The 27,890-nt window shown below is 39.0% G+C and overlaps 1 protein-coding gene and 1 long non-coding RNA gene across 24 annotated transcripts in view; one reads left to right on the forward strand and one right to left on the reverse strand.

Annotated features, from left to right (window-relative positions):
- The window catches only part of LOC121476321, a 100,008-nt gene extending 94,987 nt beyond the window's left edge, over nt 1-5,021 (forward strand). For both annotated transcript variants that reach the window (XR_005983908.1, XR_005983909.1), the window contains exon 5: nt 4,928-5,021. This is a non-coding gene — a long non-coding RNA (uncharacterized LOC121476321). The remainder of the gene's footprint in view (nt 1-4,927) is intronic.
- DLG2 (discs large MAGUK scaffold protein 2) overlaps nt 1-27,890 on the reverse strand; it is a 1,981,735-nt gene that overhangs the window by 126,678 nt on the left and 1,827,167 nt on the right. For all 22 annotated transcript variants that reach the window (XM_041730223.1, XM_041730222.1, XM_041730221.1 and 19 more), the window contains one exon: nt 22,823-22,937. In XM_041730223.1, coding sequence (XP_041586157.1) covers nt 22,823-22,937 — 115 coding nt within the window. The remainder of the gene's footprint in view (nt 1-22,822; nt 22,938-27,890) is intronic.

The raw sequence follows: 27,890 nt of genomic DNA on the forward strand, positions 1-27,890 counted from the left end.
CATTTGGAGTAGTAATCACCTCTCAGGGGATCCCTGGGTGGCGCAGCCGTTTGGCGCCTGCCTTTGGCCCAGGGCGCGATCCTGGAGACCCGGGATCGAATCCCACGTCGGGCTCCTGGTGCATGGAGCCTGCTTCTCCCTCTGCCTATGTCTCTGCCTCTCTCTCTCTCTCTGTGACTATCATAAATAATAAAATAAAAAAAATTCAAAAAAAAATCACTTCTCAGGGTTGGGGGCGGGGGGTTGAGACTTAGTATACTGACTGGAATAGACATGAAGAAAGTTCTCTGTCTTGATCCAGATAGATGCATACTTCTATTAAACTTCATTGATCTGTGCATTTTATTGCATAGAATTATACTTCAGATAAATATATCAGGAGGGATGGAGAGACAGACAGACAGATATGCCCTGGGAGTACCAATCAATAGGCACAACCTGAAACCCTCTCTGGGGTGTTTAAAACCAACTCCAAACATGTCCTACTTTTCAAGGCAACTGATTCTTAAATTCCCAAGGCTAAAAGAGGGGGGTTCATGTTTTCTTTCTCGTTATGATTGGTTTCTTATTTAAATTATTTATCTATTAAAAATAAATTATTTATCTATTTTTGGTATATACCACTGGAAGTCAGCTAGAAAACAAAGAGGTCAATCAGGGGTTAAAATGAACAGTTAATCTGCCTAGGCATGGTCAAGTATTAATGATAAACTCGAATTTCTCTAATGATGTGGAAAGAGAATCAGTGCACTCATGTGAATGGTACAAACTTGTGAATCAGAAATGCTCATGTTTAGTTTTTTTTAGTTTTTTAAAGATTTTATTTATTTATTTAAGAGAGAGAGAGAGCAGGAGGAGGAGGAGAGGGGGAGAAGGACAAGCAGACTCTGTGCTAAGCATGGAGTATAATGTGGGGTCTAATTCCAGGACCCTGAGATCCTAACCTGAGCTAAAACCAAGAGTTGGACACTTAACCTACTGAGCCAACCAGGTGCCCCTCATGTTTAATTCTTGACTCTGCCCCTGTGTAAACCTGGGTTAGTGTACTGGCTGAGACTATTTCCTCATTTGAAGAATGAGGCAACACTTAAATCCTAGTGTTGCTAAGAATATTAGCTGAGTGGACACATCAAGAGGCGTTAGAATGTAAAATGCACTCAACAAGTTCTATGAGCTGTTATTCTCTCAGGCGGAAAGTGACTTAGTGTGTACGTGTTTGAGTTTCCCATTTAGTCAACTCAGTTGTGTTTTGCCTTGTTCATGAAAGGTTTACAGTACCTATAACATATTTACTACTAAGCGAAACTACTCTTCTATGGCACCTCTGATACCTTTAGTTCAAAGGCAATAGAGAACAAGCAGCAGGCAAGGAGCATGGCCTACCTCTCCCAAGGAAGGCAAGTACACAGGAAACTGTCTTTCCTATGCATTTATATCCAAGCATCTCTTTGCGTAGTTTACATAGTTTATTTTAAAAAACACTGCACATGGCTTGTCTGGCTGAGCAATAACACTGATTCAGTAGAGTCATGGGGTTACCCAGACATCATACAAACTTTCAGATACCACAGCCGATTCTAGCACAACAGCTGAAAGCAGAGTTGGTTGTGCTGCTTGTCAGAGTGGCAGGCTAATGGATGAAGTGTTTTTCTTTTCTTCATAGCTCTACTATTTTAATTTAAAAATCCAACAAGCCTTGGTGGGGTTCTGTTGAGCCGTCAAGGGTCTCCAATTAGTTCCTTCAACACAACAGACTGTTCACAGAACCACAGACAGGAATTATGCATACATTCCCATTTTGAACCTCCTGCTGTCCAAGAACCTATTTTCCTGCCAATAAAGTGACAGCATGCCATCACTGTATTCAAATAGAAGCCCCCTTTTCCAGTAAAATATTAGGTGAGACCATATGAAACACTGACAATTTCATACGATTCATCCTAATATTTACATCAAACCACAGAATGAGTTAAATCACAGATGAAAGTGACCACCTCTGATGAAAAGGATTTGGCAAAAAGAACAAGCATTTCCCTGAGGCACAGACTGTCTACGTCATAATGAACTTAGAAGACCCCCCACCCACCCACCAAGCCAGGCAATCCCTTACCCCACACATGCCTTTCCACCTCAAAACAGTCTTTGCAAACTTCATGGGTTTCAGAGCTGAGATAACTATCGTCACCCTTGCACCCAACATGCCCCAGCAGGGTTCTGTATGCCTTATCCTCATAGTCCAACAGGTTTACTGCTAATGAGAAATCTGGCGCTGTGTGTCTTTCTGGCTCCAAGTGAAGCTAGGGCAGATGGAGAAGCCCTGGGAGCTAGAGGCAGCAGAATTTTGAAATTTCCCATTAAGCTGGCTCAGTTTTTATACCTATAACACGCAAAAAAAAAAAAAAAAAAAAAAAAATAGAAGAAGATTCAGATTTCAGAAAATTATCTAACAACGGATTTTTTTTTTAAATTTTTATTTATTTATGATAGTCACAGAGAGAGAGAGAGAGAGAGGCAGAGACATAGGCAGAGGGAGAAGCAGGCTCCATGCACCGGGAGCCTGATGTGGGATTCGATCCCGGGTCTCCAGGATCGCGCCCTGGGCCAAAGGCAAGCGCTAAACCACTGCGCCACCCAGGGATCCCTAACAACGGATTTTAAACCCAAAAACGAAAAAAAAATTTTCTGTTATTGACAACAACATGGGTTGTTTATTAGAGCATGCATAGATCTTTGCAGGCACACCACTTTCTATCTACTCCTTATCTTCACTCCCTATTCCCACCCTGGAGTTGAAATAAACTGAAATTTGAAATTCATAAAGTGCAGTTCCTTTCTGTCCCACAGCAAAGAAAATCCTATTGGAAAAGTTTGTCTCTAAGGTAGCCATGTTGAAGACCTATGGTTTTCTATCCGATTTTCCTTATTAATCTGGAATTATCTCTTCATGTGTAATAGAATTAGCCTTTCTAGGGCAAAGGCTGGATACACTAGGTAGGAAATGTAGTCAAGTTTTAAATGCTTCTTGCTTCAACTCACATGCCTGTACTCTTGGCAAAGCTAGGGATTATTTTCACACCACCGAATTCTGAGGGCAAGCCCAGGATCTTAACACTCCTCAAATACCATACTAGGTCAAAGAATTGGAATAACATTTCCAGAGTTTGCTGTTTTCATGAATGTTCACCAAGTTATCACTGCAAATAGTGGTTCTCTAAGATATGAACCTCTGCACAATGTAGTTTCCCCAAAGCCCCTGGTTAAAACAGAATCTGAGAGTCAATGGCTATCAGACAGGAAGAGAGCTCAGAGATGACCCTGTTTTACACCTAAAAATCTGAGGGCTAGAGATGGGATTAATTTGTATATGGTCATACTGCAACTCAAAAGTCTTTCAGGGGTGCCTGGGCAGTTCATTTGGTTAGGCAACTGGCTCTTGATTTTGGCTGGTGTCATGATCTCAGGGCTGTGAAGATCTGACCCTGCCTCAGGGTTGTGTTCAGCAGGGAGTTTGCTTGGGATTCTCTCTCTCCCTCTGCCCTTCCTCCCTGCTCACACTCATGCTCTTTCTCTCTAAAATAAGTAAATAAATCTTAAAAAAAGAAAAGGATCTGTATCAAGGTGGGAAAAAGCATGTTTTTACCTATGGGGTGTGACTGGAAAGAAAACAAAAGGAAAGTGGGAAGGCAATTAAACGTTTATGGAACCTGATATTTGCTTGGCACTGAAGCAAACAAAGCAAAGAGAGAAAAGAAGAGAACTTTGGGGAACAGGAGTATAGCTACCATCTATACAACTATTACAGAATAACAAACCAGTGGTAACCATAATGATAGCTAATGTTTATTAAGAACACCCTATCTGCCCAGAAGTAATTCATTATCTCCCTGAATCCTTATTACCACCTAATGAGATAATAAAAATAATAGGTGTGACCATTTATTGAGCATCTTTTCATACGGGCTGAACACTGTGCTAAGCATTTGGTAAACAGTATCTGATTTTATTTATGCAACATGATAATTAGGCTGTTCTCCATAGTATAAAGATGAGCTAACTGAGACTTAGAGAGGATGAATAATACATCCAAGGAGGAACCAAAGTATAATCCTGGTCATCTGATCAAAGAACTTAAGCTTTTTTTTTTTTAAGATTTTATTTATTTATTTATGAGAGACACACAGAGAGAGGCAGAGACATAGGCAGAGGGAGAAGCAGGCTCCCTGAGGGGAACCCGATGTAAGACTCGATCCCAGGACCCCAGGATCACGCCCTGAGCCGAAGGCAGATGCTCAACCGCTGAGCCACCCAGGCATCCCAGAACTTAAGCTTTTAAGTGCATCATTATTCTGGTCCTCAAATACAGGTGTACAGGGAATTGGATTTAATGTATGTACATGGGGACCAAGATCAGGATGAGGAGAGAAGGGGAGGGAGGGAGAGAGAGAGAGAAGAGAGGGAGAAAAAGAGAGGAGAGAGAATATGATAGAAGGAGGTACTATTTATTCACTGCTTCTAGGATTCTGTAGGAGACCATGCTGTTTAATAATTCCAGCACTACAATTTTAAAAATCAGTAGCCCTGGTAACCAAGTCTATGATTGAAGCATGCTATAAAAAAAGAAACATTGTGTGGTAGCTGGTCCTAGACAAACTGACAAGCTTTGTTCTATCCTTTTGAAATCCAAGGCATTATTTACATACACTCAGCTGCAACACAGAATCCCTTCATTAAAAGATTTTTACACTTATCTGTAAGTAAAAATAGAAATATTTGAATAAAAGCACATTTTTTTTCCTTGTGCTGAATTACCGGTTAGAAAAGAAAAATCACAGAAATTCACTGAATGGTATTGCATGAATTACACTAAAGCTTAACTATGTCTCCTTGAGTGGCACTCACTTGACTATCCTCTTCTTTGTTCTCCAAGCTGCAGGATGCCAGGACACCGTGCTGCAGGATGGCATTAGCACCTGTGGGACACTGAGGGGCTTGATTCCCAGAGGCAGTGGCAGCTATCAAGGTGATTTTTTTTTTTTCTTTTATCAAGGTGATTTAATAGCCATTTAAAGACACCCCCCCCCCTTTTTCTTTCTGCTTTGCAATTCTCAAGAAGCCAATCTACCTTTCACTTCTTCGGGGATGAGGCAGCGGTTCAAATGGGAAGGAATATGTTTTTCTAGTAGCTCAGAGGTGTGAACAAAGGTGATAAATGCCTTTATATTCTTGATCTTAGCCACAAGCCTGGAGAAACTATGCACTTTAGACTTAAAAGCACAAGAGAGGATTTAACTTTCCATTTAGATCCCCAAAGAGAGCATAGGATTGCTTTTTCCAGGACAATTTATCATTGATGCATCCATCTGTGTCACCCATCCCCTCCCAACCCCCAAGGGCAGGCACAGGACTAGGAGCTTTAAGTACAGACACACAGGCACTAGAGCAGAATCGTAAAGATTCAGACCTGGGCTTGAATGTTGACACCACCATGTAGAAGCTGTGTGATTCAAGGCCAGTTTTTCAACACCCGAGTCTTCATTTCCTCACAGTAAAAAGGGGGTCAATGATATTGCCTTATCTCTCACTGAATTAGTGTGGGGAGTAAATAAGATAAAGTGCCTAACACATACCCAGCATCTGATAAGAAGGAGCATCATTCCTATTTTAGGCATGAGAGAACTGATGTTCAGAAGGGGTAAGTGACTTGTGCAAGATCTCAGATCTAATAAGTGATAGAGCCAGGACTCCACCCTAGGAGTGTGAGAAACATACATGCTCCAAGCAGTGGCATCCTTCTCCTCTAACACACTCACAGTCTAGGGAGGAACAGTCACCTGAGCTCAGTTTCCTACAGTCACTACAGCTGAAGTGCTAGGATAGGAAGGAGCAGAGGTCTGGGCCAAGAAAGCTCCTAGGAAGAAGAAGTATCTGAAACACCTTTGAGAGCGTCTTTGAATGCAAAGAAAGAGGCCAGTGCAAAGGCAGGGAGAAATGAAAGAGTAGGGTGCTCCCTGAGGCTGCAGTCCAGGGCCAATAGGGGAAGTGGCAGAGGGGGCAGATGCAAGGCAGAGTCTGGATCAAGATAATTTCCAATACCAAGTAGGTGATCTGGAGCAATGGATAGGTTTTAAATAGATGGATGAACTCAAGAGTTAAAATGGCTGAAAGTGAATCACACTTGAATCTTTTCCATTTTCACTTGGAAACAGAATCTCTCTCCCACCAGGCAGGCTCATCTGATGTTTCCATGCCAACAGATTGCTAAGGCTTGGGAGAGGCTAAGCCCTGAAGTGGTGAGTAGTGTGGGTAAAGGAGAGGGTGCAGGGAGAGGCCAGGGTTAAACTGTGGGGATGGGCTGGAAAGAGAGCGGGGATAGTGCACTACAGAGTGGGGAGGGGCAGAGTAAGAATCAGAAATGAGATTAGGTGGAAGGAGTCATACCTGAGTTAATTGTAAGCTTGGTCATTACTGTACACGCATGCACACACGCACAGATAAATCATTCAAACCAGGATTTTTGGACCTCAACTCTATTCTCTGAACATTTTCAATGAGACCTCATGTAATTTAAGAACTTCTAATCAGCTCATTTCTTAGTCATTGGAAATCAAAATATGAATGTTAGAATTTTCTGATTCTCAAGAGACATTCCAATCTTTGCAGTCTGCTTTCCAAAGTTATTTAGTCTTGTACTAGGAGATTCTCTGTGTGCTGTTAGCAAATTATAGCACCAGGTTCAAGGTTAGTTTCCCAATTCTGAGTTTGAATGTGATCAAAATTGAAAGATGTACCAGGAACTGACCTTCCCATTAGCTGCAGATTTTCATTAGACTTCCATGCAAGAAATGAGACTTTTTAAGCAATTGTTCTCAGGTTGATGAGGAAATAAAGCTAAAAACAAAAGAAGAAAGATAAAAGATAAAATACTGGCTCTTAATGTTGCTGCACCCTGATATTTGTAGGGGAGCTTTAAAAAAAACTGATGCTTAGAACACATTCTCAAGAGTTTCTGACTCAATATGTTCAGGCTATAGGACCTGGGCATCAGGGTTTTTAAAAGCACTTGGGCATTGGGATTTATAATAATATTTGGTCTTCATCCCGTTCCCGGCACAGAGCTCCTAAAACCCTTGAAATGTCCTAAGTGATAAGAGCTACAGAAGTGTCTTTTATTATTTATTTATCATAACAAGCCCCTTTCAACCACAGGTCAGTTTCTATTAACGAGCTGACTTTTGGAAAGTTCTTGAAGATGGGAGCTGCTTGGCAAAGGAACCATGTGATTAGACAGTTGGAGCATATGGCCTCAGTCCAGACCTCTGAAGATGCAAGAGGGACTGGAGGTTGAATTAATCATCAATGGTCAATTATTTAATCAATCGTGTCTAGCTAATGAAGCCTCCATAAAAATCGTAAATGACAGAGTTAGGACCCAGTTCAGGGGGGTTTCTGGGTTGCTAAATACAGGGAGACACTGGGAGGGTGGGCCTCCTAGAGATGCCATGGAAGCTCTGTGCCTCTTCCCCTATACCTTACCTCATGCATCTTTTCAATCTGGCTGTTCTTGAGTTTTACTTTTTATAATAAACTAGTCATCTAAGTAAATTGTTTTCCTGAGTTCTATGAGCTCATGAAGAGGGGACTGTGAAGACCTCTGATTCATAGCCAGTTGTCCAGAAGCACAGGTGACGACAACCTGAAATAGGGGGCTTAACCTTATGCTTGTGGGATCTGTGTTAAATTCTAGGACACACAGCTGGTGTTGGAGAGTTGGTTGGTGTAGGGGGGAAGACCCATACATAGGGCGCCAGAAGTGAAGTATTCAGTGAGTAGCATAAAAGAAAAGAAAATTTTTTTCCTTATAGCTACCCAGGTGATCCTAGCATGCAGCCAAGGCTGAGAAACTCTGAAATAAAGCAAGAAGAGGCAGTTAGTAAAACAAACCTAATTTAGAGATTCTTCTTGGCTCTTTCTGGAGAGAAAGCCAGTGTGGACCAGTTACAGTGAGAGAGAGGCTGGCAACGTGACCCATCCTGGCAGGGCTCCCCATGCTTAGACATCCCTTCTGTTTTAACGAAGACAGACCAATATAAATTCAATGCTGGATGATGAGATGGATTTGGATATCAGATCTGGATATTCCTCATTGGATTTGGGCTACTCTAAAGCAGATGGAATGTTTTTATTCTTGTATTCCTTGAATGTGTCTAAGTGTCTGGCACATGGGATAGCAATGATTGTTTGTAAAATGAATGGATAAAAAAGTTGGAGGCACAAGGATATGAGATGAATATTAGACCTCATTTCACCAGGCTTCTTTCTTAGCACATTCAATAAGTCATAGGGTTGGGTAATAGCAGCTTTAATGAAAAACAAAACGATAAGCAACCAGATGCCCTCCATAATTTCAATTGAGCTTAACAATTATTTACAAAATTTCTTTCTGCTTAGACTGCATTAGACCCTAAGAGCCACGACTGAGCTTTCTAGCAAAAAAACAAATCTAGAAGCATCGACTGATGGTTCTACATTGATCTGTAATTAGCCTACTACTTTAAGAAGTCCTTCCTTTAACCACTTTTTCACTGGTATAATATGGCTGATTTGGGTTTGAGTGGCTTAAAAAGTGCAGTAATTGGTATTTCAGATGAGGCTGGAGCAGATCATTTAATACTTCTTGTTTTTTCAGCAGTGTTTCAAATTCCATTTCTGAAATTTGCTTTATCCCAAGTAGCACCTGGAATTCCCACTTAAATTCTGATTTCTAGAGGATATTCATTAGTAGGCCAGCACTGTCAGATGGTCAATGAGTTTCCAGATTATCTTATCCTGCAAAGTCCTGGTGGTAGCATTTTTACAGGTGAGATGATGAAGTTGGGGGAAGGAGAAGAGAAAGAGGAAACAGCAAATAGCAAACACTGTGTTTACTTCATGGCAGATACTTTTAAAGGTCACTAACACTTTTGTTGGATTTAATGCTTGCAAGGACCCCTTAAGATGGATATTATTATTCCTATTCTACATTTAGGAATGTGATACCAAAGGTATTCACTCCTTCTATCACCATAGTTTATTTTTGCATGTTTTTGAGTGTTATACAAATGGAATCATATTGTTGTAGACAGATTGGCACCATAGAATGCCCATGACTTAATCCTCAAAATGTGGGCATATGTTACTTACATGGTGAAAGGGTGACTACGGTGAAGGATCCTGAAATGGGGAGATTGTTGGATTATCTGGGTGGGCCTAACCTAATCATTACCCGAGTCTTTAAAAGCAGAGAACCTTTTGCAGGTAGGCCAGAGTGGTGCAAGTGAGAAGGCATCATCACAATGTTCCTGGCTTTTAACATAGAAGAAAAGGGCCGCTATCCATGTAATGGGGCAGCCTCTAGAAGTTGAGCATGGCCCTTCAGCTGACAGAGAGCAAAAAAGCAGAGATTGTGGTCCTACAATTTTAAGGAACTGAATTCTGCCAACAACTCTCATAAGAAAGAAGTGGATCCTCATCTAGAGCCTCCAGAAAGGAACATACCCTGATCATACCTTGGTTTTAGTCTGATAAGACCTTTAATGGACTTATAACCTACAGAACTGTAAGATAATACAGTCATGTTGTAAGAATACACTATGGTCTTCAAAGCCATTTAATGTGTGGTAATTTGGTATAGCAGCATAGAAAACTAATACAAGTATAATATTTTGCATGGCTTCTTTTACTGTATCGGCAAGATTCCTTTCTGCTGTTGCACGTAGCAAGTGATCATATTCATTGCTATACAATGTTCCCTTGCATCAATATGCCACAACTTATTTACCTATTTTATTGTTGGTAGGCAGTTGGGTTATTTCCAGGACTAGGCTATTACAAACAATGCAGCTATAAGCATTCTTATGTGAATTTTTGTTGAACTTATGTAAATATTTCTATTATGTATAAACCTAGCAATGAATCATAGGATATAGTATGTTTGACAACACTAAGTACTGACTGTATATCAATGTGGTGATACCAATTTACCTCCTATGAGCAACACATGAAAGTCTCTATATGCTTGCCGTTAATATTTTAATTTACCTTTTCTTGATGACTAATGAGATAAATACCATTTCATGTGGGAACTGACCATTTTTGTACCTCCTCTTTTGTGAAATATCTGTTCAAGTCTTTTGAGCACTTAAAAAAATGTGGTTTCTATCTTTTGCTTATTGTCCTGTGGGAGTTATTTAGATATTCTGATTATAATTCCTTTGCCAGATCTGTGTATTACAAATCTTTTTCTTTGCTCTGTCTTACACTTTCATTCTATTTATGGTGTCTTTTGATAAATATAAGGTTAGTGCATTCTGTGCCTATATTATCCTTTCTATAATCTATCACCAGATTCGCTGTGTTAATATTTTATTTTGTATTCTTGATCTTATGTTTATGAGAGAGAGGACTACAAATTTCTTTTTTTTACAGTCTCCTATAATTGTTATTTAAGGAAAACTTAAATTCACAACCTTTCACGGTACCATACTTGCTATAAGTTAGTCAGAAGGTCTAGCAATCCTCCTGTTCTGTATAGAGTAGCTCACAGCCAGAAAACTCATGCCTCTTTACTGTGAATGCTTGGTAGATGAAGGGTGTGACCCCATGGTTCAAATCTGAGCTATCATAACTCCAAATTCATCAAGCATCTTTAAGGTACTTAGTTATTATTGAGGGAGATACATCATACATTCAATGACTATATTTCTAATATAAAACTTAAAGGACTTTCTATAACTATTATAAGTACCAATATGAATGGGGGAGCATATATGAAATCAAGCATATCTAAGAAAATGTGGATATCTAGAAACTTTGGACATTAGGTTCAGAACACAGATTTGGCAGACAAAATTGAGTTTGTTCTACTTTTTTTTGTTGTGTATCTTTGGCAAGAACATAAATTATCTAACCTTGGTTTCATTAACTGTATAATGGGGGTAATAATGACACTCCCTCATAGATATTATGAGATTTTAATTCTCATCACCATCTTGTCCTCAGGATACCTGAATCCATTATATAATCAAGGACTCATAAGAAGATTGTAGTGTGCTGTGGAGGTGGGAGTAGTGTGGGACATCCATTTAAGAGGGACTGGGCAGGAACAGGGAATTTTAGGAAAAGAGAAAAATGTCATCATCTTATAAAGAGCCAACAGTTAGGTTCATTCAACATAAGCTTTTTAGAAAGTGCAGAAATCCTTCATTGACCTGGCTTCACAGCAACCAGAAACACAGAGACATCTTCCTGATGACTAACTCAGAGTGCTCCTTAATAAGGAAGAAGGAGATGAAACAGTTCAGAAGCCACTGGAACAGGTTTAAGAGCTTTGTCTGGAGAGTAAGAATTAACTACAAAGTTAATTTACATGAGAATTTGTATTTTTATAATAGGGGTCACTAGAAGCTACCAAATATCCTGTTTATTGTAAAGTTCTATTCAGTTAGCATCACATTTTCTCAGTATTTTACCCATGAAATCATATTTTTTTTAAAAAAGGTGTAGGATCCCACATTTGAAAGGCCAAATCTGTATTTTTAGGAAAATTAAAGTGGAGATGGCACACGAAACAAGCAATCTGGCTTGAAATGATACAGCATAAAAATGTTTTAAAAAACAATGAAAGAAACTATAATTATAATGATACTTTTTAAAAGAGTCTATTTTTAAATTGAAGAATGACAGAAATGTAAATAAATGAAAGTACAACTTAAAAAATAATGAAACATAACTTTGATGATGGGAAATTCCTTCTTACCTTTTAATAAGCATCACTAAAAAGCATCAGTTTATCACCAAGCATGGATTTGGGCTTCCTACTTATTGAGAAAATTATATAAAAGCTAAAACACATGAGGAAAAAGCAATCTATAAGATGTTATTCTTTCTTAAGAAAAAACAAAGGTAAAGAATGCATCCCAAGCATTTTAGAATCATTTAGATTGAACTAAAAGATCTAAGATTAAGAACTAAACAATATAGCCATTATGTTTGCCTTAATTTTTTTCAGCTATGGGGTAGAATTACATGGACAGTGGAAATAGATAGATTCATCTCGCCAGGTTTTAAAATATAAATTTTAAAATTTGGAGTGTTTTTCCTGGTACTCCAATTATGTTCTTATTTTTCTTTGGGCATTAAAGTGCCCTTTCTCATATAAAATAATAGCAAAAATAAAGGGCAATACATTAGAAATATATATTAATATGTATGTGTGTTTATTATTTTTAAAATTCTTAGTGAAATCAAGTTGTCAACCCCACATCAGGTCCCTGATTTTCTTTTTTTTTTTTTTTAGTTCTAATGTTGCTGGTCATGGGAATTTATAAGTCTTACAGCCTTTGCATTTAGAAAATGAACCTGGAAAGGGCACTAACACCCACAGTTTCCAGGGATTTCCAAAGTCCTTTGAGAAACTTCTGTGCCTATCTTAAAAATTTAGGCCTAAGGAACAAAGGAAGGGGGCAGAAACTTGCAGAACAGGAAGACTAAAATGTACCGCTGTTGCTAAATAAATGTGAAATAATGACACTACTTAGCTTTTGGAAGATTTACTTCAGTGGAGAGAGATGACTCAAAGTGCACTGTTGAAAGCTCAAAGCAAGTGGGAACTTAAAATCTCAGGCATTGAGAGGGCTGGCACATAGTGTTTCTACAGATCATAAAATCAGGCATTGAGATAATTTGTATAAAGTACTCTTGCAGGTAAAAGACAAAACTTGGATTCTTGAAAACGTTCTCAATGCTGACTTCACCTTTCTTCCATTTACCACATGCTATACTAACAACACACATGCTTTCAGCTTCGAGCAAAATGTCCTAAACCAGGTGTCAGCAGGACCGACTTCATAGGTTTGGGACCTGTGTGGTAGCACAGGGTCCTGTACTTAGTATTATGCTCTGGTCTTTTACTATCTTGATATTCTTTAATTTTTGCACAAGAAGCTATACCTTTTCACTTTGCACTGGGCCCTGCGAATTGTGTAGCTGGTAGTAGATGTCAGGCTGCATGTCCTCCCACACGTGGGGCACCTCAGTTATGTTCCTTGATGTACTACACAGGCTGCAGAATTTGTCTTAGCAGAAGAGGGGCAGTACTTTGTTTATACAGTTGTAATGGCCATACCTCAGTGTGGACTCATTCAATTTATTATTTATTATTTATTATTTTTTTTAATTTTTATTTATTTATGATAGGCACACAGTGAGAGAGAGAGGCAGAGACACAGGCAGAGGGAGAAGCAGGCTCCATGCACCGGGAGCCCATGTGGGATTCGATCTTGGGTCTCCAGGATCGCGCCCTGGGCCAAAGGCAGGCGCTAAACCACTGCGCCACCCAGGGATCCCTGGACTCATTCAATTTAATCACAAATCCACATGCTGTGGGTATCCTCAAACTAGTGTACAGGATCTAAGGTGATGAGGTTATTAACTGCCCATACGGCATTTAATAATGCATAAGTAGTTTTATTAAAATCACGTGCTATGTACCATGGCAATAAATGAAACACAAGTCAAACACTTAAAAAAGGTACAAGTGAGATGCGCGTTTGCACATCTTTAAAGAAAGTGGACTGAGGCGAAGTCCTGGCACTATAATGTTCTGAGCCTCGGTTCCTTAGCTGAAAACTGTGGGAGAACAGGACCTACTTAACAGACATATTGTATCAATCAATTCCAATCTATGAGTCCTTCCAGAAAGTCACATGACACTGAAGGTAGCAGGCATTTGTTCGGCTACATGGTTAAAAAACACACAGTATAGTCAGAGATGGTTATTACTACTTAAAAGGGCTGCTTACTCATATGATGAGGAAGGCACAAAGACCTTTGTTAGGCAGGGATCCACTCACAAGCCATGAGGTAACCAAATAAAATTTTAAATAAAATTAAATGCTCTCCAATCTTGTGACATCCATAATTCATTCATTGGATTGAGTCAGCAGTTAGGATATGCCAGATTATGCTATAATCAGGCAAATCTCCATATAAGAGAGGTGCTCCCCATTCAGGCCAGTGGAGGGGACAGGGGAGTCAACAGGCAGGAAGCACAGAGAATGTGAAGAATAGAAGAGAGAAATTAACATGTTCAGAGGAACACAGAGGGGCAGCTGCTCATTTAGCCAGCACTGAATTGTTGATGGTTTTCCTAATCCCTTGTTCCCTTAATCACCATCTTCAATTGCCACTGAAAACGTTCATTCAAAAAGTATTTACAGAATTCCTATAATGTATCAGGCATTGAGACTAAAGGATAAATAGCTTGAGTCTATTCCTTTGATCCTAACCTAACCTCGTGATTTCAGGTAAGTTTTCCTCAATTCTTCCATGCCCTCACTTGTCACCTGTCCCTCCTGTGAGCATTCTGTGTCCCACCTTTTAGTGTTCTGCTCTCTTTTCTGGCTAAAGCTGTCTGGGTTGTTGTAGGAGGTAGTAATTTTGGGCTAAAAAGACAAGCATCTCCTCTAGAGATGAGGGGGCAGGAAGCAGAATCTAGACTGGTAGCATGACCCTTGAACACCTTGCGGACAGAAAAGATGCTCTACTAATCTTTTTATCCAAGAGCACAGTGCAGCATGAGCTGGATAGTTATGGCTCAAAAAAGGGTTTCTGGATGGATAAATGAATGAGTGAGTGAGTGAATGAATTAGGGTGCACCATTAATAAAAATGATACCTGGATTCAAAATCTTGGCATAGAGATAGAGGAAAATGTAATGGTCAATGGAAGGGCCAACCATGTCCCTTTTATCCTTCTTTCTATAGAAATATAAAAATTAAAAACCTTTAAAAATCAGGGCCAGGCTGTGATTTCAAGAGAAGCAAAAAACTCCCCCAGATCCCCAGTGACTCCTCCTCCTTTCTATTTCTGGCATAAAATTAGCTGCCTGAAGACAAAGCCTTTTATTCCACAATTAAGGATGCAATTAAAAATGCAAATGCCTGAAAGAGTGAGCATAATGCTAATGAGTCTCAAAATATAAATGAAGAATCGAATTCTACTCTGCTTCAAAGGAGGCACCGGCTTAGGAGGTAGGTTCTGAGCACTTACGGGGGATAACAGGACCTCCCCTTTACCTAATGAGTCCCATTGGCAGGCTCTTTTATAGACTTAGTTTAACTTAATCCAAACAACAAGCCTGTGAACTAGGTATTATGCGCATTTTATAAATGAGAATTTTGTTTTAGCAATCGATAAACTTTGAAGTCTGGACCAGAAGCCAGGTCTATCTGGAGGAAGTCAGTATAAAGTGTAATCCAAAGAGAAAGTCAATCAATATGAATTTAACCTGTGCTCCTATAGGGTTGACTTCATCTTTACTGTATGGAAGTACAAGGAGCATGGGCTTCATTGAGACATAAATCTCGGTAAAGAATATGGCTTGGCCACATAGCACCTTGCATAAGTGGTTTTTAAGCCTCTTTGGCCTCTGTACTGTTCTTCTTCTATAGAATGGTGATAATAACCATATCTGGCACAGCACTGTTGTAAGGCCTACGGGAAGTCAGGAGTGAAGTCTAGGCACATAAGCTCTGGCCCCGAAGCATGGCATATGCAGGCCACCCAGACGCTGCAGTATCTTCTCCAGACCTCTTCTGGTTTCTCAAGACTAGACTTTCTCTAGACTTTCTGCTTCACCCTGTTAAACTGTTTCAGATACTTGGTCACATCTCTCTCAGTAAGATTCTAAAAGAAATAAATCTGAATCCAAGCAGTTTTAATGTCCTTTTTGGCTGCAATATATCAGACTTCTGAATGAATAAATGATGATTTTACTAAATAAGAATATATGAGTGAATGACTGAGAAGTAATACAAATGCCACTGTCAGCCAGCCCAGTGCTGGTACTGGGCAGGGGGTACACGCAGATGATTGTAATATGTCCTCTGGGGACAGCGATTGAGAGCATGCTGGGTCCAAGTTTGGAGGGAAGGAAGATAAAATTTGGACTTGTAATAAGTCCACAGACTTTATGGGTTTGTTTTAAATGTCCTTGAGAAATCCATAGCCACATGAAGTTAGAAGTGGCTTCACACTGGAGCAAAGTCCCCTGACAGGCTCCATTTGACATTCTTTCTTCCCACCCCCACATTACTGACCAGCAGCACACTGGAGCAGGAAGTAGAGTAGAAGGGTATACTACCATTTAAAGTAAAAACCAGGGGTGCCTGGGTGGTTCAGTCAGTTAAATGTCTGCCTTCAGTTCAGGTCAGGATCCCAGGGTCCTGGGATAGAGCCCTGGCTTCTTCCTTCCTCTCCCCTGCATGACACTCCCCCCTGCTAGTTCTCTCTCTATCTTTGTCAATAAAATAAAATAAAATCTTAAAAAAAGAAAAAAAGAAACAAAAACCAGAGTCTCTTCCCTATAGGATGATGTAGCTTCCGCCTCCCAACAAAGTTCAGTCAGGTGAGAACCTCCTTCCCCTAGAACAAAAACCCATCAGGATAAAGAATCCTGAGTGGAATTTGTTTTCTCAAGATGGTCCTCGATGTAACTTCCAAAGGAAGACTAAGACTGTTGATCATGAGACACAGGATGAAGTTCACCCTGCGCCTTGCCCCTTCCCTAAATCCTCTCACTAAGAGGGTATCTATCGGCTATGTGTGCTTGGCTAAATCTATTATTGAATTAGCCCCCAGTTTAAAGAGAGTTACAGAGTTCAGCAGGCAAATGAAGTAGGCTGAAAGGCCCTCTAGTGCCAGATGTTTCCTGGATATCCTAGTACCAGTAGGTAAAACCTGTGTTCTTAGGACATGACCAGACTCTATGGACTTGGTGGCAGCCCAGCTGGTATCAAACTTGTATAGGACTCGTTGTTTAAGGATCTTGGCTTATATTCTATTTTTTCTTTCATATCTGTATAGGAAAGAGAGTCTAGGAATTAATTCATTCAACAATTATTTACTAAGCAAACTTCTTTATGCCAGGCACTATGGCATATGACACTAAGGGCATAATAAAATGAAGACATTAACTGGAATTTGCAGGTCCAGTATTGAATGGTGTTTCCATTTCAAGGGCCTTTACCATGAAAACTTAATAAAGACTAGAATGATCATTAACATATATATATATATTTTTAACAGATGGGTTTTAAATACCAGTGATCTTCTAGGCAGGTATCACTGTAGGAAGCCTAACAGGAATACTGCAAAAATTCAAAAAGGATAATTGCCAGCATATAATGCATGAAGTATCAGGAAATAATGATCTATACATAGTATTTGAATTGTCCACAGATATGGACTATAAGAATTCTGAGGGAAGGAGGTGTGTGTTCTTATTCATCTCTGTATCCTCAACATCTGCCATAGATGTTACACTCTAGGAAAGTATGTAAGCCATGTTTATTGAATGTAAGAATCAATGCACTAATCAATCAGTGAATGAAAGCCTATGTTCAACAATGGGGCAGGAGGCAGACCTAAGAGCATTTGTCATATTACAGCCTTTGAAGCAAAATGTGTCTTCAGGAAGCAGCAAAAGGTGGTGAGAGGATTTGGAGGGGTAGGGATGGGTTGTGGGGTGTCAGCTTCTGCTTTGTCCTCAGCTTGCCTTCTGTCCCCTTATCAGTATGAGAGATGTCTGGTGAGTTGACAGATCTGGGCATCCTGGAGCCTACAATTCTGATCCCCCTGCTTCAGCCTCCATGGAGTCTAAATGTGAAAAAATGTAAAATGGTGCCAGGATGTTTGTCCTCCTTCTCTTGCTGAAAGGAAGCAAGAGAAAACTAGCAGAAAACAGTAGTTTGTTCAGGACCATTTCTATGATCTCTCTCTGTCCTGTAGGGGAGAGGTTGCCTTCATAATATACAATAAATATCACCAATTAATTGTTTCCTGTGTGTCAGGTATTTAAATTCACAGTTTTATTTAGTCCTTACTACCAGTTTATGGTATCCTATCACTATTCGTATTTCACAAAAAAACCAAGGCCAGAGAGACTGACTTGTCCCAAATCACTTGAGCTAGTAAGCGGCAGAATCAGGACTTAAATTTTGTCTGTCTGGAATAATCCAGCGACTGGTTCTTCAACGCTGTTCTGTGCTGCCTCACACACAGGCCCTGGATGTCTATGCTTATATCCAGTCTAACTCTGTGATCTTGGGGAAATTTTTTAACTTCTGTGAATCTCAGTTTTTTCATCTGTAAAATGGAGAAAACATTTCCTGACTCCTCAAGATATTGGGAGAATCATATGGGAAAACATATGTACAATACCATGAGCACAATGATAGGTCCACAGAAGGTGCCTGACAAATGTTTTCTTTCACTTCCACTTCCTCATCTGTACCAAACTGGCTGAACAACCAACCCAGAGATCTGCTGAATATAATGCAGTGAAGGTATGCTCTCCTGCCTGCATGAAGTGTCATTTGCCTGGAGTGCTCCTTCTTGTTTACTCCATCTGCAAGCTTTATATCATGACCCATTAGTGAGTTATTAAATCAAGTTAATGAGTTGTGATCTTCATTTTTTTAAAAAAGGGAGACAAACAGAATGGGAAATAAAAGAATACTTTACAAAAAAAGTACAATTTAACTAAAAAGTTTTTCAGCTTTATGCTGTATGTATTTACTGGGTCACAGTGAAGAACGTTTTTCTTACTTAGAAGTTTTCAAGTTAACTCCCATAAGATCTTTAAGAATCGGTTCAGCAGTCTTTGCATTACGAAGCAATGAAGGGTCCAGGCCTTTCTAGAGCTAATTTTTCACCCCATGCTGCATTGTGACTATCTTCCTCTCATCTTCATCTCATCCCCCATTGGATAAGAGATTCTTGTGGACAGGAAACATGACTTTTATGGCTGAGTCCTCAGTGTTCATTATAGGACAGAGAGGTTATTCACTTGAACTCTCAAAATTGATTCCTTTGATTAACAAATGAACATGGGCCAGGCTTCACTCTGTTCTATGACCTTTTACTCCCCATTGGTGAACTGCGCAACTTTTCTTTCCACCTCTCCCCATTCTCCAAGTCCTGGGTGCTCTTGCTCTCCTTTTTATCATAAGAAAGGCTCTTTCCTTAGCTATTTGCACTTTTATGTGATTTCAATCACCTACATCTCTGATTCTTAGTAGCATTTGGATATAAAGGTCCATTCCTATTAGCAGCAGGAAAAGCCTTGTTCTCTGTCACAGGGATGCTTTCACCAGCTGGTAGGTAAGAAAGAGCACATATTTTAGAGGCAGGGAGAGCTCAATCTGCCCACATAGAGAGCCTAGAAATATGTGCAACAAAATGCGTATTCCAGTGGCTCGGGAGCTCAAGTGCATCTACATCTGAAGAATTCATAATGTACTTATGAAGTATTTTGAAAAATATTTTATTCAAATTTTTAACATTTTATTTACTTTTAAGGTTCTACAACTATATGTTTCACAATGCAAGAAATACACAATACAAAAAGCCCCGTAAATCAAATATATCCAAATCATTCACATAGAACATGTACAGTGTTATCACAAGCAGCAATCAACTCCATTTGTACAGCACTACCAAAGTACTTCAGGCACCTTACACAAAAGATTCAAAGAAGGAAAATAATTACAAGTAGATTGGAAAATAGAGAGGGTTGGCTCAAGTTTAGAATGCTGCCTGGCTCAGATATGCTAGTTCCCCCTCCCTCCTTTCAACACTTTCAGGACAAATTGCTATCACCTGGGTGGATTATTTCTAGTAAGGGAATAAGGCCAGCTCATGCAAGATGTAGCCTCTCAGACACAGCCAGGGCAGGGTTAGATTTGAGTGTGTGTGTGTGTGTGTGTGTGTGTGTGTGTGTGTGTAGGGAAGAGGAAGCAACTCCTAGGGGAAGGGTGGTTTTGTGGTGCAGACAAATATCCTACAAGTCAGCTAAATTGTTCATCATAGAACAAAGAAAGGCTGTTAGCTTTCCGGTTTAGGTTTTGGCTTCATGGAAAAATACCAATGAAACTAAAGAAATCCCATATGTCCTGTAGTGCAGTTTATCCAGTATAAAAACCCCAAAGGGGTTTGTGTTTGAGTTTCTCCTCTTGGCTAATCTATTCTTTAATCTAAGAGTTCAGGGCTGAGCTGCCAGGAGCAGATTGGGAATTATAGCTAAAGTGCGTTCAACAGCTGATACCACAGAAGCTGAGCCCTTGGGAGGTGGAGTGAGAAGGGAGGTAAAAGATCTTACCCCACCACCAAAAAGCTGTGGCACATCTCTTCCCTCCTGGGGCCTCAGTTTCCTCTCCTGTAAATTAAATAGTGGACTTGGTGATAGCTAAGATTCCTTCCAGCTCTAGACTTACATAAAGCCAAGCATAAGAATATTCCAGGATGTCATTCTCAGATTAAAGAAACATGCTCATCATTTGATATTTATATAATCAGAGAAATCCTGCTACTAATTTATTTTGAGAGAGCAACTTAGTTGACTTTCTAAAATAAGTACAACCAACTGGCACTGGCCCTATTCAAGTGCTCTAGATAAAGCAAGCATCTCTATGAAAATCCTATAGCCATATTTGGTGTAACCCTGCCCCCCCCCCCCAAAAAAAAGGCTGGGGTGGGGGGTGGGGACAAAGGTACAAAGTTACTAAAGTACAAAGGTACTAAAAAAGATCCTTTTTTAGTAAGAATTCCCTTAGGCTTTGCTAGTTCATTCCATTGCATTGCCTTTTTGCTGTTGTTGTTGGGGTAGGGTTTGTCAGTTTTATCACAGCGTATGAAAACAAGGCCAGGGGGGTCTTCTAAATTCTTTCCCTCTGATTTTACTCTATAGATGGCCACTATTTCTTCCAATTTTATGCCTCTAAGAGTCATTTAATGCTAAGATCAGCCCTCTAGGTACTAAATAAGTATTAATAATTATACATTTGGAAACCAAATATCTTATTTGTATAGTAGAGAGATCATTTGGAGAATTTCCCATGAAGTGTCAGCTATTTTCGAGTGTCACTGAAAAGAAGTTCCTCATTTCAATGCAACCTCCAACTGTTAGAATGCGATTAAGATAACATTCTTTATTACCTTAAATCCTCATCTCTTTTGTATGTCATTCTTTATTTATCATTTTAGAGAATAAAGGTTTGGGTCTGATTAATACTACTCTTTCAAATTAGTCTATTCATTTTATGTTATATCACTATATTACTCCATTTAATTTTCCTAATCTTCCACAACTTAATTCAAAAGACTAAACTATTACCAGTATATTTTCAGCAAAGTTCTTCTAGTACATTAACATTCTTCTGCATCCTATTTTTTTAACAAGATATCAACAATATGATAATTTTTCCTTTCAATGTTATTCTATATATCTATTTCATTTGCATTAACTGATTTTTCTCTATCCTATTAACCGAATTGGCTTTTCCCAATTTGCTACCCAAGACTAAAGCATTGCAATATTTAAAATATTTTGCATTACAAAGACCAGCAATATAAAGCCAGAAGGGAGAAAAGAAAAGCCACTTTCCATCATATCTGTGACTTTGCGACAAAACTAGTTCCAGGGTGGTTCTTAATAGCTGCTCTTGTGGATTACGCAGGAATATATCAAAATAATCTTGTGAAATTCAAATTTGGAACATTAATAGTCAAAAATAATTCTTTTTTTATCCTGTTTTTTTTTTTAAATCTCAGGGCTTCCTAAGTATTTGAAAGCCCTAGAATAAGAAGGGACTCTATGCTTTCTCCAAGGACCAGCAAATCAAGGCCTTTGAGAATGTGCTACAATCTGAAATCCTGCTCCCTTCTTGGTCCTGCTGTGCCTATCTGATACACACAGAAGATAACATCAGAGCCAAAGTGGAATCAATGGAACATGTCAGTTCAACTACATAATTTAGTATCCATAACATACCCTTCATGCTAGGGAAAAACAGTAAAATCTCAGGTGAGGAGGATATGACCTTTGGTGGGAGTCAGACCAGATTTTGGGGCCAAGTGAAGAGAGGAGAATGCAGTGAGGATTGGGAGTGGTTCCTCCAGTGGCACATAGATTCATTTTGACAACTTATTAGGTATCATTTCCCTCCTTTGGTTGTTAATACTTATATTATTTTAAAAAGTACAGTCAGCATGGATGAAGTATATTTTGGAAGGGATATAGGAGGCATGCACTAAGAAGAGGTGCATGTTATAGTTCATTGATGATGGATCTTACTCAAGAGTTAACTACAGGGCTAAGAGACCGGAATGCATTTCAAGTTCAATCAATCTTTTTTTTTTTTTTCCCCTGGTAGATTAATGCATTTTGTCAGGCAAAGAACAGGTGACTTTCACAGTCTGAGAAACGATTGGTCACAAGATACCACAGAAGAAAGTCTTTCCACCAAAACTTGTTGGTAAGAAGCATGTAACTCTTTCACAGAGAACTTTGACTTTCAATCAATACACCAAAGTTCATGCAATATATATCAAGCAGGTCAAGAGGTGATACAAGAATATTTTCTTCCTATACTGACGGTAAGAAAATATCCAAGGCATTGGTCCATATATTCAATATAAGATGATCAGGAATGAAAATGTTTCTTCTCATTATTTTACTGCAACCTGTACTAAGAACTTGACCCTAGACCATAACATTCTCAAAGAGTAACTTATTAAAAGCAGGGCTTTTTAACTAATTTAACATAATAACATTTCAAAATGTCTTCAAAGTGGTTAAAAATAGTCTTACAGTCTTACAGTGGTGTATTGATGAGCATGAGTTAATAAGAACACATGTTCCATTGGCACAAGGTGTTGCCTTTATCTCCCCAAGCTGCATCGCTCACAATGTGGAGATCACAGTAAGAAATGCTCCTTTGCCTACCTGACATAGAGGGAGCGTTTTTGATTGGTTCGCAGGGACCCGGACCCGGAGCTCATGCTGTGGTTCATCATCTGCTCGCGTAGGTCATGGATTTTGGCCTCAAATCGAGCGTAATCTGGGAAAGGAAACAAAGATGGTAGATTTGGTCCTGAGACTTCAGAGAAGGAGAAATCGTGCACAGCCAAGACAGCTACTTGTCCCTGATGTTGGTTGCTTTGCCAAAACTTAGGGAAATGCACAACTCAAAAGAGTGAACATGAAGGGATCAGTTGCTTAATATTATTTATTTGCAGACATTCACAAAAGGAAATCAGTTACTTCCCCAAATGTAAATAGAAATTATGCTGCCATCAAATCCCCACATGTGAAAAGTCCGTGGGGGAAGAGGTGTGCAATGTTATATATGGGCAGCACAGGGCATACCTGTGATGATAAAAATGTACTGTCTTGACTGTGGTAATGGATACAGGTATTTGCACATGTGAAGAAATTATATACAACTAACTATACTCATATATACTCACACAAATGAGTCCAAGTAAAACTGGGAAAATTGGAATTAGATTGATGGATTATATCAAAGTCAATATCCTGGCTGTGATACCATGCTATAGTTTTACAAAATGTTCCCATTGGAGGAAAACTATGAGTAAAAGTTACATGGATCTTCCTGTATTATTTATTGCAAATGCATATGAATCTATAATTATCTCAAAATAAAAGCTTTAATTTAAAAAAGGGGAAAAAAAACAACCCACCAAGACCATGAACAAACAAATATATAAGGAATTAGCAATGCTATTGGGAGGGGAGTTTGAGTCTACAGTTAACTTTCAGCCTGATAGACTGAGAACCAAGTGTTTGGTGATGAGTTGTGTAAAAAAAACCAAAAACTAAAAAAACCAACCTTCCTTTTAATTTGACTAAAATTTTTTTTTCTGCTACAGGATTGTTAGAAGCTGATCATTTGGGATTATACCTTAATTTTGCCTTATAACTTTAATATAAAAAATCCATACACTAAACCTCATCACTTCTAAGATGCATAATATATTTAAATCAGCTTCTAGGAGAATGGCATTGGAAATGAGGGTAAATATATTTTAGAAACATTCAAACATATGGGCCTAAAATATCAAGAAAATATAGATATATATCATACTATTTCTTCATAGGAAAAGTATTTTTTCCATATGTCAACCCAATAAAAATGAAGACAGCACAAATAGGTTTTAAGATACTTATTAACACAATCAGCATGTAAAAAGTAAAAGCTTCTGAAGTTTTTATATTCCTGATCACAATTTGTTCTTTCATCTCCGTGGCACATAGTGTTTTACTTTAGTAAAATCGAGTAGGTGAGAAGGCCAATTTACTTACAAGGTAAATGTAAAAATGCTAGTTCGAATTATAAATAGTTCTTTTGATTACAAAGAAATTCATCATAAAGAATTTTTTTTAAATGCTAATTCAAATGATAAATTGTTCTTTTATACAGAGGAACTCATCATAAAGCATTTCCTTAATACATTTCAAAAAACAATTTGATTTTCAATTCAACTTATTCATAACTTTTCATAAAAAACAAGGATGACTAAATGAACATAATAAAAGATGATCTACTTGCAGTGTTTCAAATTCTTTACAACAAAAAGTTCCACAAATTAAATTTAAGCTCAATTTACTATCTGTTGGTTATTATGGGGTGGTATATCATAAAAGAGAAGATTTGGGGCAGCCCCGGTGGTGCAGCGGTTTAGTGCTGCCTGCAGCCTGGGGTGTGATCCTGGAGACCCGGGATCGAGTCCCACATCCGGCTTCCTGCATGGGGCCTGCTTCTCCCTCTGCCTGTGTCTCTGCCTCTCTCTTGCTCTCTCTGAATGAATAAATAAATAAATCTTAAAAAAAAAAAAAGAAGAAGATTTGACCTTGGTTTTCAGTGATAAATGGACAACTGGATAATGACCTATGAATGTTAAATATTTTTAAAGTTTAGTGCTCTAAAGATAAAACCATAGAAGCTGACTGGAAATTTCTGGTGCTTAAGCAAAGTCTTATGTAATCTAGATTTGGAAGGCTTCCTCTTCAAAGCTTAGCGTTAAGTAATTAAGTCCTAAATGACTAAATAAGCAGAACACATATTTAACCTAAAATCTATTGATTATAATTTATGATATTTATTTCAACCCCTTTTTACAGAGAGAAAAAACATTCATTTATAACAATCGATATATGACATATATGACACTGTATACAGATTTAAATCATTTTGGGCAAGTCATCCTAAGAGTGAATTAATATTCATTGGCATCACATGGCAGACACTATGCTTAGTGCTATGTGGGCACTATTTCTTTCTTAAATCACAAAATAAAGTTCATGGATGTTGTCAAAATTTGGACCATATGGAAAAACACAGAAGAAAAATTGAGAGGTCCTCTTAGCTCTTCTGCCTTCCCTACCTTTTCCTTCCTCCTCATTGCTGTCCTTTGCATAGCTTTCTCTAAAGATACATGATGTGCACAGACAGTTATTAACTCATTTTTTTAAAGATTATTTATTTATTTGAGAGACAGAGAGCGAGAGTGAAAGAGCATGAGCTGGGGAAGAGGCAGAGGGAGAGAGAGAGACACAGACTCCTTGTTGAGCTGGGAGCCCGATGCAGGACTTGATTCTAGGACCCTAGGATCTTGACCTGAGCCAAAGGCAAATACTTAACCAACTGAGCCACCCAAGTGCCCCCAACTCATTTCATATATATATACACACACATACCCACATACATATGAGATCGTAAATATATGTTATGCTAATAGCTTTTTCTCTTTTTAACTATGTAACTTGGATCTTTTCCTGCCTTTTCCCAAATACATAGCTATATTTCTTAATACCCTTAATAGCATCACATGGTTAAGACTTTATTTAACAGTTGTAGAGAAGTACAGCAGAAGATAGACCCATCCAGCTTTTTGCTGTAATAAACAGGATATCAGGCTGTGTGAGCACATTTATGGAAGGTTGATATAATGCTATGGTGCAGGTACGAGTCAAAGCTTTGCACAGACGTCATGCAGCCCCCACTCCTAGAGAATCAGATACTCTGGCCTAGAAACAAAGCAGGATCTCTTAGGGTCTTCTGAGCGTGCTTCCACATTGCTACTTCCTCAATACCAGGCATCATCATTTCCCTGAGAATTACTAAATCCCCCATCTGCTCCCAGGACACCCTCTCTTACAACTTTGGTGACTGCACTACCGTGATAAAACCTCAAGTCCCACCTCCTATCTCCTACTAAAGTATCTTAATTCAGTGTCAGTCCCCGACCCCATTTGACCACTTTCATACTTTTTTGTGCTTATCACAGCAAATTGTAGTGTTTTGTGCAGTTGCTCATCTTCCCCATTTAGACTGAGCTCTCTGAGAACAGAAGCCACAACTCACTCTCGTTGGGCTTCCCTGTTCCTAAAATAGTGTCTGGTATGCAGGAGGCATTTAATAATAGGGGTTCAATAAATGTTTTCTGAATGAATCATGAATGAGGAAGTAAGCAGAACCATTAAATAAGTTTAGTTATAAAATGCCTACAGGTACTGAAATTGCCTGTTCTTGATGTTAAGGATTTTTTTTAAACGAAGAAAGACAACATTCAGGACGCCTGGGTGGCTCAGCGGTTGAGCATCTGCCTTCAGTGCGGGGCGTGATCCCGGAGAACCGGGATCGAGTCCCATGTCAGGCTTCCTGCATGGAGCCTGCTTCTCCCTCTGCCTGTGTCTCTGCCTCTCTCTCTTTCTCTCTCTCTCTCTGTGTCTCTCATGAGTAAATAAATAAAATCTTAAAAAAAAAAAAAAAGAAAGACAACATTCTTCTCCTGTGGCACTGACTTCTTTTTTCAAGGCTAAATAGTCTATCCAATTTCAGAGTTTTATTCCTATCTAATTGCTGCCACTCCCAAATCCCATTGATACTTTTCTTGTTCTCCAGGTGATCTCTGTGTTCTCCCCACTCAGGCATGTCATACATTGGAAACACTTCTCCGATACTTAACCTGTATCTGATAAGCACTTTGTAAGGCTCTTCTGGCTGTCACATTTTATATGTCACAACAGGCTACTTGCTTTAATAGTAAGCTGTGCTCTCTTTATTGTATGGCTCATTAGATTCCCCAGATGTTTTCTGCCTTGCTTTTGAAATGTTTGTTTTACACCAAATTCTACAGTGTTTACACTCCCCACTGTGGACAGGGAAGTGTTGTGTTATATTGAATTTGTCTTAATTGGAATACATCCTGCCCTCAATTCCTCCACTTTGAGGAACCAGTCTTGTTAAACACAAATCCTATGTTTTTATTTCTGTTTAAAAGTGCTTGCCCAACTCTTCACTCTTTTTTTAAAATTTATTTATCGATGGGGGAGAGAGGCAGAGAGCATCTCAAGCAGAGCCCTATGTGGACTTGATTCCACGACCCATGAGATCATGATCCAAGCCAAAACCAAGAGTCAGAAATCTAACTGACTGAGCCACCCAGGCACCCCTTTATCTTTTATTTTATTATTACTTGATTATTATTCATTATTACATGAAGTAGGCTCCATGCCATTGTGGGGCTTGAACTCATGAACCCACTATCAAGAGTTGCATGCTTCACTGATTGAGCCAGCCAGGGACCCCTCTTCACTATTTTTTTTTTTTTTGAAAAGAAAATTTAAGTATAAATAATTTCATCAGAGCAAAAGCAATAAAATCTGAATTTACAAATATAAATGGTATTTGTGAGAGTCACACAGGGACAGAGAGAGAAGAGGAGGAATGTCTCCAGCTTCTCAGAGATGAATGAGTTTATGGTTAGAAATGCTCTAGAATAAACAAGAAAACAGGTCTGTGAATTGTGAGATAGAACTTCTTTATGTCTTATAATGGTGCTGACAATCAGTTTTCAGCATGACAAAAACTACCACCACCATGTCTGTTTAAGCTTAATCCCTGCTCTTCTCCCTAAAGCTTTCAGCCCCATTTCTGCTTTCCTTTTTCATAGATTTTTCAATCAAATCCTAACACTCAGGGGGAACA

This window comes from Vulpes lagopus, chromosome 15 (assembly GCF_018345385.1).
Source record: "Vulpes lagopus strain Blue_001 chromosome 15, ASM1834538v1, whole genome shotgun sequence".
NCBI lineage: Eukaryota > Metazoa > Chordata > Mammalia > Carnivora > Canidae > Vulpes > Vulpes lagopus.